This window comes from Anguilla rostrata, chromosome 16 (genome assembly GCF_018555375.3).
Source record: "Anguilla rostrata isolate EN2019 chromosome 16, ASM1855537v3, whole genome shotgun sequence".
Lineage (NCBI taxonomy): Eukaryota > Metazoa > Chordata > Actinopteri > Anguilliformes > Anguillidae > Anguilla > Anguilla rostrata.
The window spans coordinates 34,421,260-34,433,607 of NC_057948.1; the positions used below are offsets into that span (position 1 = coordinate 34,421,260).

General features: G+C 48.6%; 1 protein-coding gene across 2 annotated transcripts in view; it reads left to right on the forward strand.

Moving 5' to 3' along the window:
• lsp1a (lymphocyte specific protein 1 a) overlaps positions 1 to 12,348 on the forward strand; it is a 46,155-nt gene that overhangs the window by 15,004 nt on the left and 18,803 nt on the right. Inside the window, exons 3-8 of one of the 2 annotated variants that reach the window (XM_064313414.1) lie at positions 3,123 to 3,510; positions 4,046 to 4,188; positions 6,902 to 7,160; positions 7,761 to 7,901; positions 9,199 to 9,240; positions 10,774 to 10,817. In XM_064313414.1, coding sequence (XP_064169484.1) covers positions 3,123 to 3,510; positions 4,046 to 4,188; positions 6,902 to 7,160; positions 7,761 to 7,901; positions 9,199 to 9,240; positions 10,774 to 10,817 — 1,017 coding nt within the window. The remainder of the gene's footprint in view (positions 1 to 3,122; positions 3,511 to 4,045; positions 4,189 to 6,901; positions 7,161 to 7,760; positions 7,902 to 9,198; positions 9,241 to 10,773; positions 10,818 to 12,348) is intronic. The other variant, XM_064313415.1, reaches the window with a different exon arrangement.

Here is a 12,348-nt window from a genome sequence, read left to right on the forward strand (position 1 = left end):
AACATGAGAACATAAGAATACATAATGAGGAGAACAGGCCATTCAGCCCATCTAGAACATTAGAACACATAATGAGGAGAACAGGCCATTCAGCCCATCTAGAACATAAGAACACACAATGAGGAGAACAGGCCATTCAGCCCATCTAGAACATAAGAACACACAATGAGGAGAACAGGCCATTCAGCCCATCTAGAACATTAGAACATAAGAACACATAATGAGGAGAACAGGCCATTCAGCCCATCTAGAACATTAGAACATACGAATACATAATGAGGAGAACAGGCCAGTCAGCCCATCTAGAACATTAGAACATAAGAACACATAATGAGGAGAACAGGCCATTCTGCCCATCTAGAACATTAGAACATAAGAACACATAATGAGGAGAACAGGCCATTCAGCCCATCTAGAACATTAGAACATACGCAATGAGGCAGTAGATGTTAGGAGGAACAGCCATTCAGCCCATCTAGAACATTAGAACATAAGAACACATAATGAGGAGAACAGGCCATTCTGCCCACCTAGAACATTAGAACATAAGAACACATAATGAGGAGAACAGGCCATTCAGCCCACCTAGAACATGAGAACATAAGAACACACAATGAGGAGAACAGGCCATTCAGCCCATCTAGAACATAAGAACACACAATGAGAAGAACAGGCCATTCAGCCCATCTAGAACATAAGAACACACAATGAGGAGAACAGGCCATTCAGCCCATCTAGAACATAAGAACACACAATGAGAAGAACAGGCCATTCAGCCCATCTAGAACATTAGAACATAAGAACACATAATGAGGAGAACAGGCCAGTCTAGGCTCCTCATATACCCACATGCTAGAGTATCCGGCACTGCGTCAGGCCTGGACTTGAGCACCCTGTGGGTCTCTGCCTCGACAGCATGACATGACAAACCCGTCCACCCTTTGACAGCTCATTGTATACAAAACATTTCCTGACATCAGTGTGGAATTCGCCCATGACTAATTTACCCTTAACTCATTCCCGCATGAAATGTCTTCTCGCCTTCTAACGCTAGTGCATAAAAACCGTCCGGTGTCATGGAAACCTCTCAAAACAGGAACCGTCATCTCTGGCGTCGGCGACATGGTTGGCCGCCACACATAAGCCCACTACAGTTCAACAAATGTTCAAAAGTAGCCCAAGTCTAAGCAAAGAATGTTTGCCGTTGCCGGGCAACAAGGAAGTAAACAAACACGGGTGACACGCCCCGGCAGGAAGAACCACTTCACGTGTGTGATGCGTATCCTTTGAGAGGCCAGGAGTGGCAGCGTAGAGCACATTTCCTTTCCGATAATCCCCCTCATTTTTTTTTGCTAAGTAACCACCACACCCCTTCTCTTAGGGAGTTTAGAGTAAAGGTGACATTTTAGTCTCGCCCGTTGCCCGGCAACCAAGCGCTTAGCGTCCTGTGTAAGGAAGTCCGCTGGCGGCAGGGCTGTTCACAAGCTGTTTAGCGTTCTCTGAGCAGCTGGGCCTCATCCCGCCTGCCTCACATCAGCTGCTGTCCACCGGCGGCCCGCTGTAGCTGCAGAAGGCTTGAGGCGGCTGTGCCGACGGCGGGCCGCTGGTGTGCCGACGGAAGCCAGCTGGTGTGCCGCCGGTGGGCCGCTGGTATGCCTCTGGTGGGCCGCTGATGGGTGTTGCATGATATCTGGCCGGGACCATTTCTGTAACAGCCGTGTTCTCCCGAATGCCTTGCGCCCGTCCTGTTGCCAGGGCACTGTCGACACTGTCAGAGACGGATCGCCATGCCGACAGCAGCCGCTGCCGCCTCGGTGTTTGTACAGTTGCCGCCTGGCTGAAACGGCTGTTGGCTTCACATCGGGGGGGGGGGGGGCGGATGGGCCGGGGGGGGGTGTTGTCAGGTGTCACTCAGTTTGGCAGTTGGCAGGACTTTACCCCAGCCCTGCAGGCAGCGGCGAGGGGAGCAACACCAGCGCTCAGACTGCGCTAACAACTCCACAGCTGTTCCCTGCCTTCCCTTTCATCTCCCTCTGCCCCTGCTCACTGACAGACTGGTTCTCCAGTCTGTAACGTTTGGCCATGGTCATTAACCTCTGACCAACCCCCCCCCCACCCAATTCCCACCCCCCTCCCTCCAAACGGAAGGTGCTCAGGTCTGTCGATAGCTGCTTAACCTGTGCAGTCTCCATGAGCGGCAGTTACAGAGTTAAAGAGTTAAAGCATTTCAAATCACAACTTTCGTTTTTATATTTAACCAGAAAGTCCCTAAAGACAAAATTATCTTTTTCTAGGGAGACCTGGCCAAGACAGAAACCATAAATTAGAGTAAAAATTTTTTTTAAAAGTTCAGTGTCAAAAGAAACGCAAAACAGCACAATAAAACACAGAAACTGCTTGCGATGTGTCACATTAATTCAAACCCACAGAACACAGCCTCCTATAATAATCCAGACCAACACCCATTACACAGTATTATAAACAAGTGATTTAAAATTATCCAGAGATCTTACTGCTTCCAACTTTAACTTCAGGGGATACTTGTATTTATTGATCGAACGGAGACTCCAAGGGTAGGGGGTGCAGTTTATCCAGAGCTGAACTGTGGTCTGATTCATTCAATTATAGTGCTGTTTATGTCTCTTAAAGTCAGCACCCCGTCCCCCCCCCATCCCCCCCCGTCTCCCCCCGTCCCCCTATCCAGAAAGACTGGAGTTTGAGATCCCCACCCATAATGGATGGGGTCAGTAAACTGGGGCAGTGATTGGTGCTTGTGGTCAGAGTGGGAGGGTCTTAACTCACAGGCGAGGCCGAGTGGCCCCTCCCCCCTCCACACTGGAGGTGCTGCGGTTCTTCGTGCACCTTCATCCTCGCTAAGCGCGTCTGTAGGACGGAGTGTAGCACAGTGGGTAAGGAACTGGGCTTGTAACCGAAAGGTCGCAGGCCATTGTACCCTTGAGCAAGGTACTTAACCGAAATTGCTTCAGTATATATCCAGCTGTATAAATGGATACAATGTAAAAAATGCTATGTAAAAGTTGTGTAAGTCGCTCTGGATAAGAGCGTCTGCTAAATGCCTGTAATTTAATTTAATTTAATTCCTCGCTGCGTCTCCCGCTCAGGGTGGAGAGCGAGCTGAAGCCCAGCTCCCAGCAGGCCCTGGAGGAGGACGAAGGCTTCAGCGACTGGACCCAGAAGCTGGAGAGGCGCAGGCAGAGGCGCCTGGAGGAGCAGGGCCCCGCCGAGGACGAGGAGGAGGAGGAAGAGCAGCGGCGGCGGCGGCGGCAGCAGCAGCAGCAGCGGGGGCCGAGCCGCGACGAGAGGACACGCCCACCACAAGCGCCCCGGCTGGCCGGCCGGGAGGAGGAGGAGGAGGAGGAGGAGGAAGAGTGGGAGAGCCACAGGAGGAGCAGGAGGTGGAGAGAGGAAGAGGAGGAGAAGCTGAGGGAGGATGGAAGGATGAAGGCTGTGAAGAGAGCGGAGGAGCCAAAGAGAGAAAGAGATGAAATGGTATTCCTCCTCATTACTGAATACAAAGTCTCCTCACTGTATTTTATGACCTCCTGAGACCTGGAGGTATTTTATTTTTTTTGACATAATACACTTCTTGTCTTGGATGAGTCTTGGATGACAAAAACATGTTGCACTGAAACTATTTTCAAATAGATCGTTTTATTTATTTATTTTTTTACTGAATGTCACGCGTGGTGCAGGTTTCATCATAGTGGAACACATGGTTTCTCAGATTAAGACCAGAGACTCATGTCCCCTACAGGGGACAAAAATGTATTTCCAGGTCTTAGGAAGATATGAGACAGAACTCCTCTGCGCAACAATAGCAGCTGCTGCACCTGCTTACATTGGTACGAACAAGTCGGTGCTTGCGGCTTGTTAAAATGAGGCTGCATTGTAGCTTTTGTATCCTGCCAGACAGGCCAAATCTCTTACTGGGCGTATCCGTTTATGGCCGAACTGCATTGTGGGAAGGCTGGCTGTGAACAGGGTGATGAATGGGGGGGCCGCTGCTGAACTCTTGTCTTTCCAGGCCAAGGAGAAGAGGAAAGAGGTGAAGGTCTCGTACACATCCAAAGTCTTCCTGTCACAGGAAGTGAAACACTTCAACGGCAATGGAGATGCAGCTGGGGAGGAAGTGACATCACATCTCTTGAAAACAATAAGACCACTGAGGTAAGACACATTAACGCTGACATGTCATTTTAAAAGCCCTTTTCTGGTTTTTAAATGGGATATCTGATGTATATTATACAATACTTTTGGGAATTATGAAAACGTATTTGTGAATATGTTACCTGTCTGTGCATTTAACCTGGGCCTGGGCATCCATATGCAAACAGTATCTCATGAATGATGTACATACGTCAGTGCCTCAAATCCTAAATGTTTATATAGGTATATATTCAGTTTGATGATAATGTGCTTTGACTAAAATCAACTGTATAATACATAATCTTTGGAGGTGAGAACTCAAACACCGCTGAAAATTTTTGGTTCTAATTCTGGCGAGACCCTGTCTTTATCTCACAGTAACACATCTCTCGAAACCCGTCAAACTAGCCGACTCCTCCACTGGAATGCCTCAGTAATTCTCACACCGTCACATTTTCTGAAAGAAGCAGTTCGGAGGGCTTAAACTGTGAATGCAGGGTGTTTCATCACTTCCTGCTGAGCGGCGGCAGCATCCTCCCTGGGGCTGGCACACGCTGCTCAGAGCTGGCGGAGCTCATTCAGACAGACAGAGAGACAGTGAGACAGAGAGAGAGAGCAGAGCTGGTAAAACTCATTCAGACAGGTAGAGAGAGAGAATAGCAGCCAGATATGGCAGAACGAAGGAGATCTTCCTCTTCTTTCCCCCGAGCCAGGTAAACCATGAACCTGTTCATGCACACGTACGCTCACACACACGCACGCACGCACACACACACACGCACAAACACACACACACGCACGCTCACACACACGCACGCTCACACGCACGCACGCACAAAGAGCCTCATCTGTGCTGCTGGTCCACACACACACACACACACACACACATAGCCTTATCTGTGCTGCTGGTCCATATACACATACACACAAAGCCTCATCTCTGCTGCTGGTCCACACATGCACACACACACACGCACACACAAAGCCTCATCTCTGCTGGTGGTCCACATGCACGCACGCATGCACGCACACAAACACACAAAGCCTCATCTCTGCTGCTAGTCCACACACACACACACACACACAGTCTTTACTGGCAGGGTATTGTTTGCAGATCAGCTTGCTTCGACTTGAAGCCCCAAAACAGAAATGTAATGCAATTGGATACTGCTGATAGCCTTTTCAGTACACCGAATTCCTGCATTAATATTTGCAGCAGCTGCATGCAGAAAGCGTGTGGCTGTTATGCGATACCGGTCCTGTTTCTTTCGGGGGATGTTATGACACTGTCTTGTGGCTTAAGAACAGGGATCTTCAGGTCTGGTCCCAGAGGCCCGCAGAGTCTGCTGGTTTTTGTTTTCACCGTAAACAACAAATTTAGGCCGAAAAAGCAGGTGAGGCGAGAGTCACCTGTGTAATCAGATGCTTCAGTAGATCTTGCCGTAATAGAGCAAGCCATGCGTATCACCAGGACCAGGGGTAAGAATCGCCCCTGCTTTCTGAGCGAATTCGGCAAATGACGGGTTAAAAAGTTATGAAATATGCTCATACTTCCTCTTCATGCATTGCATCCATTTATAAAAAGCAGTTTAAACAATTCTATTCCGTATTTCATTTCCACTTTTCTTTGGAGTTTTATTTTTAAGTTTTATTTTTTCAGGGGAATCTTAGGTGATACCCATTGTCTTGGTTCGTAACACTGTAAATGTGTTTGTTTTGAAGAAGCTCTTGACATGGATGAATTTGGCATTTTATTTTTATTTTAATGTACCGCTTGGTTGTTGCGCAAGAATGAACTGGAGCCACAGAAAACAGTCTGGAAGTCGACGAGCAACGATTAGCAGAAAACAAAGGGGCATTCAGCGCCGCTTTCCTGTCACTTTTTCACACGTTTCTTTTTTTCGTTATTTCAGGGTGTGGTTGCGCTGTACCTGCTTATTACTTTGTGTGTGTGGTGGTTGGGGGGGGGGCGGGGGCAAGGGGGTGCATTGCCCTCAGGGTTAGCAATGTGGTCATTTTAACTGTCATTGGTTGCATCAGTTTTGTCATCAACGTTCCATTTATTGAATCTTAAATTGTCATGTTTGAGCATGTTTATATTTAGGCTATTTTCATTTAATAATGTTTGTTCACTTTGTGTTTTTGTCACTTAAGTGCATTTACATAGATTTTGCAGCTCAGTGTAAACAGGCAATCGTGTGGTTAGTTGATTGCTTCACCTGAACTTCCCTAACAAGCTGTGAGAAACACAGCCAACAAGTGACAAAATTACTGCTCTGAAATTGAGCTTTACTGAGTCATCAATTCACTAGTTCATATTGCCAGTGTTTCCTGGCTGCTCTCCCCATGTGAAAAATAGCATGCTGAAATATGCCTGAAGTATACTATTTTATACTTAAGAATACCTGAAGTATCCTGAAGCATAAAGTATTCAGGTGGCAGTGTAGTATAACAGGTAAGGACCTAGTCTTGTAACCTGAAGGTTACAGGTTCAATTCCCAGGTAGGACACCGCCATTTTACCCTTGAGCAAGGCACTTAACCTGCATTACTGCAGTGTACTGTATATCCAGCTGTATAAATGAATGCCATTTAAGTGTTATGTAAAAAGTTGCGACTTATGCTTAGTATACCTCTTTCCCTCCCCTCTCCTCCCCTCTCCCCGCTTGGTTTATTTCCCTCTCCCCTCCTCCTCTCTCCTCCTCTCCTCTCGTTCTCCCTGCTCGCTCCTGCAGGAGCGCGAGCCAGGGCGGGGCCCAGGACCCGGAGGAGGAGGCGGAGGTGTTCCTGGAGACGGAGCAGAAGCTGGAGAAGATCCGGCGGAGTCTCCAGGAGAAGGAGGTCCAGGAGCTGGAGCTCCTGCGGCAGAAGCAGGCGGAGTCCGAGGCCGAGCTGGAGGAGCTGAAGAAGAGGAGGGAGGAGCGCCGCAAGATACGCGAGGAAGAGGAGCGCCGGAGAGAGGAAGAGGAGTACCAGAGACAGCTGAAGGAGGAGGTGACACACATACACACACTGTGCACACACACACACACACACTCACGCACTATGCATGCACATTATGTTTGAGATCATTTAAAAAACAAAAATGTTTTCCCAAAAAAAATGTGCATTTATTACACATTTTCTATGGTCATAGGTACACATGCTACTAGAGAAAGTTTTTGGTTAATTCAAAATCATTAACAAACCCATGTTCTGACCTTTCTTCAAGCTGCTGTACACAATCATAAACTTGCCTCAACCCTCAGACTTACCGTTTTCCTAACCCTAACCCTAGCTGAACCCTAGTTTGAGCTCTAAACCCTGATTGAAGCCTATTGGTACCTTTGAAAGCTTCAGAATACCCATTTAAAATTGATGGAAATCAAGGTAAATATCATGAATACAATAATACAAATGCAAAATAATTACACATACACACACACACATTCTGTGTACACATATATGCACACACACACACACACACACGGTATCAATGTAGCTTTATTTTTGCATTGCGCCATTTACAAATAGGTTGTGTAGAGTAAGTACTGTGTTGAAGTGCTGTTCTCGGAATGGGCGGGGCTGACGTCCTGTGGGGGGGTGTGGCTACAGGAGGAGAGGAGGCACATGAAGGAGGAGATAGAGAGGAGGAGGATGGAGGCGACAGAAAGGAGGATGAAGAACCTCAGCACCTCCAGCATAGAGGGGGATGAGCCATTCAGCCCAATCAGCCCCAAGAGCCCCTCCTTTAAGGTAAGCCCCTCCCACTCTGTCCACGAGCACCACGATACCTGGGATCATCCTGTCATGTTATACCTGTGATGTCACACCTGGGATAGTCCCGTGATGTCACAGCTGGGATAGTTCCGTGATGTCACACCTGGGATGGTTCTGTGATGTCACAACTGGGATAGTTCCGTGATGTCACACCTGGGATGGTTCTGTGATGTCACAACTGGGATAGTTCCGTGATGTCACGTCTGGGACGGGTGGGTGGTATTGCTCAAAGCCTCTCTGCAGACAGGCTGGAGGTGTCAGAAGCTGGTGAGATGCCTTCTGGAGCGCTGTCGGAGAGAGAGAGGGCTGTTTTATTCTGCACTTTCTGCCGACGCTCATCTCTCACCCTGACTCCGTTATGTTGTGACATCCTTCATTTCTTCACCGAGTTCGACAGCCTGTGAAGAAATGATAAGCTGTCTTCATCCTTCCTGTGTGGACGGGAAGTGCTCGTTAGGAAATGGCCTGAGCTGCTGTGCACCGTGCTTTTTATATCCTCACAGGGCACAAAGGGTTGTTCCTTAGAATGTTATCTCTGCCGTCACTCGCCAAAATCATTCACCGTGTAAACTTAATCTCAACTTTTACATTTTAATTCTGCATGAAAAACACCTCGCAACACCTCAAACGTGGTGTTTTACCACTGAATTCTTCAGACAATTCTAGGTGCCCTATCAATGGTTGTGGGTTTCTCTCTGTGCTACTAATACTGTAAACTATTTTGTTTATTTCTGTGGTAGCAATACAGCGATTAATCTCTGTATCCGGCAAGCTAAAACACCACCAGCCTTCCCTTCTCAGTTCAGTCATCGCAGTTGATTCTCCGATGCAATAAAATGGCTGTTTGGCTGTTATTTATTTATTTTTACCTCCCACTTGATCGCTGAAGCCGGACGTGCCTGCGGTGACACAGCTGTGTTCAAAATGCATTCCAACTGCAGTGGTTGCGCAAGAGAAATAAATATCAGAAAAGAACAATGGGACTCATTTACAGATTACTCTAATTTATGTCATGATCATTGGCACCAGTTCTATTGATGACTATGATCTGAAACGACCCCTGAAAGTAACGTAGGAGACATTTTGAACAGTCTCCGGGTCCGGTCTCTTGCTCCGGGCTCGGCGGGCTGGTGTTTTGTCTGCCGCTGTGTAAGCTTGAGCTGTCTCACGTCGCTATCCTGTTTTTTCGGGGTACCCCTGCGGTGATGCTTTGGGGGATCTGCTTCCTGTTTCCTGTCAATATGCCTCCCTCTGCTTGTCTATGTGCTTCCAGGGTGAGGGTGAAGACAGAGTGGCAGGGGAGACCGCATATTCGGTGAGTCTGGCGGGGGCGGCTTTTGGCACTAACACAAGGGGGGCTTTTGTTTGGGTGAAATATGAGCCCCCCCGAACAGGGCCAGGGCCCCCGGTCCTTTTGAAGTCTCGCTCGCGCACCCCCATTCCTCTTCCTGCTCGCCCGCTGACGTGTTCCACTGAAGGCAGGGTCTTTTATCACCCCAACATTTTTTTTTTTACAAAAAGGGGGCGCAGCCCAGTGCCTGTGCTGGCTCTCCTTCCCAACCGGTCGCTGTAATAATTCTTCGTTCTCCAGGCGGCCATTTTGCTCCTGTATCGTTGCCGCGGTAACGCCCAGGACATTATATGTGCTGTCCGCTGCTGTAGCGCCTGACTTTATCAAACCTGTCAGATAAGCTAATTCAGTAATTCTGAGCAGAAGAGGCAGGGAAAGCCTGAAGCGGTTGCCCCCTCACCCCCCCCCTCTCCTCCCCCCTTCTCGCACACCCCCGGCCCAGCTGTGGATGGTCAGGGGGTGGGCTACTCCAAAAACCAGAGCAGCTTGCTTTCAGTAGGGAGGGGGAAACCAATGATCCACCTCCTCTTATATGTCAGGATTATTATTTCACAAAGAGAGAGCGTGCGTGTGCGTAATAAGCACAGGCTTCAGGGGAAACGTTCAGCAGAGGGTTTTTTACCTCTCCAACAGCTGTTTAGGAGTTACGATTCAGCGTTGGGAGCCGAGCGCCCCAGCCCTGCTAATAAAACCATCCCAAACCTGTGTTTGAAGGAGGGTTAGCGTGTGTCGCGCGGATTAGCGCTAAGCACCTAGCATCTGGAGAGATAAATATGGAGGTGGGGTACGGGCACGGTGGGGAGGTGCCAGGATCTCTGTTTGATTTTTGGGGCGGCACAGCACAAAGGGTTAGCCTAGCGCTCGCTGTGACTGCCAGGCCAGGTGTACCTGCATGCCCTGGGGTGCCTGTATCTGCATACCAAGGTGTATGTCAATGCCCAGGGGTACCTGCATGTCCAGGTGTACCTCTGTGCCCAGGGGTACCCATATGCCTAAGTATACCTCTATGCTCAGGGGTACCTGCATGCCCAGGTGTACCTTTATGCCCAGGGGTACCTGCATGCCCAGGTGTACCTCTGTGTCCAGGGGAATCTGCATGCCCAGGTGTACCTCTGTGCCCAGGAGTACCCGTATGCCTAGGTGTACCTGCATGCCCAGGTGTACCTCTATGCCCAGGGGTACCCATATGCCTAGGTGTACTTGCATGCCCAGGTGTACCTCTATGCTCACGGGTACCCGTATGCCCAGGTGTACCTCTATGCCCAGGGGTACCCGTATGCCTAGGTGTACCTGCATACCATGGTGTAGATCGATGCCCAGGTGTGCCTCTATGCCCAGGGGGTACCTGCATGCCCAGGTGTACCTCTATTCCCAAGTGCACCTGCATGCCCAGGTGTACCTCAATGCCCAGGTGCACCTCCGTTCTCATGCTTTCACAGTTTTTAGGGGAACACGCACACTATGGCAGAACACACTGACACTGACCTCTCTCTGCAGATCACTGAGCGGACTGAGTCTCTGAACCGATCTCTTAAGAAGAGGTGAGTTTGTCTGGGCGCTGAATTTGTTTTTATGAGTATTGTTAATTTCTGAATGGGAGATATGGTATTTTTAAAAAATCATATATTGATTATTATGTTAATTAATGTAGTATTTCCTTATTTAATATTTCATGTTATATGTTATGTATCAAAGAGGTGCACGGGGCTGGAAGTGCAGTATGTGTGTCACCTACATGAGTCATCGCAATTATAAGTGTGGCTGATTATGTATTCTGTTAATGTTTGCTGAATGTTGCACGGTTTAAGTCTTTGAGCGCCTGTTATCACTGACAAGTTGGCGTAGTTACAGGAAGAAGATTCACGGGAAAGCTCTAAAACGGTTAAATTCGTGGCACTGCCAAAAATAGACGAAAATAATGGAATCCGCGACACCTGTGACTTCCGTGACCAACGCCCAGCCATAGAAATAATTGGGTTACTCGTCTGGGAGAAATAAAAGCTGACCTAGAACCTCCCACACAAGGTTCCCGTTCCAGCCCGGCAACAGCCAAGCTCTTTGCAACATTACACTATCTAGCATCTGGATTCAATTGGCAGTTGGAATATATGCGTTTAGTTCTGCAGTCCGTAGTGCTGGATGGCCCACGCTCTTACATGCATAGTAAAAATGTCCAATGTTAATCCAACACTAACAGAGTTAATTCAACTCAATGGGGACCAAATGTTATCTGTGAGAGTTGAATTAGCACTGTTAAGGGTTTAATTAACAGTGGACACGTCACTTTACTAAATAAGAAACGTAAATCTTGGGCAGACTGCAAATGCAGTAAATCTGACGTGCGTAAATCTGTCCCTGAATGAAAGCTTTTGCAATTGTCTGGCAGTCGGAGGGTTGCCGGTTCGATCCCCTGCCCTGGGAGTGTCGAATTGTCCGTCAGCAAGACGCCTAACCCCAAATTGCTCCCAACGAGCTGATTGGTACCTTGCATGGCAGCCTTTCACCGTTGGTGTGTGAGTGTGTGTGTGTGTGTGAATGGGTGAATGAGAGGTGTAAAGCGCTTTGGATATATTTAAATATATTGATAAAAGTGCTATATAAATGCAGTCCATTTACCAAAAAGCACCACTGAATTGAAAAGAGAGGGAGAGAGAGAAGGGGTGAGAGAGAAAGGGAAAGCTGGCAGTAAAACGAGCAGAAGAGGAGACGGAGAGAGGCAGAACGGAGGGAGGAGGAGGCCGTGCGCTCGCTGCGGCGAAGCTCGCGCTCCAGCTTTCTGTCTTCGGCCGCGTCTGACTGAGCGGTCAGCGCCGACCCCGCCGAGAGACGGAAATCTGGGATCTGCGCTTCAGGCCTTGCGTTGCATCACCGTTGTCAGGGGTGATTAATGAGCCGTTTAATTCCAACCAGATGTCCGGTCAGCGTGTGTTTTTTTTTTTTGTGCCGTTTTTTATTTTATTTTATTTTATTTTTTTGGTGGCTGGCGAGACGGCGCTCTTAAAGAGAGGCTCCGCACAGTCTGCCGCGGTTCGTTATCGGCGCTAACGGGCTCGCGGCGCGGCGTCAAGCCCC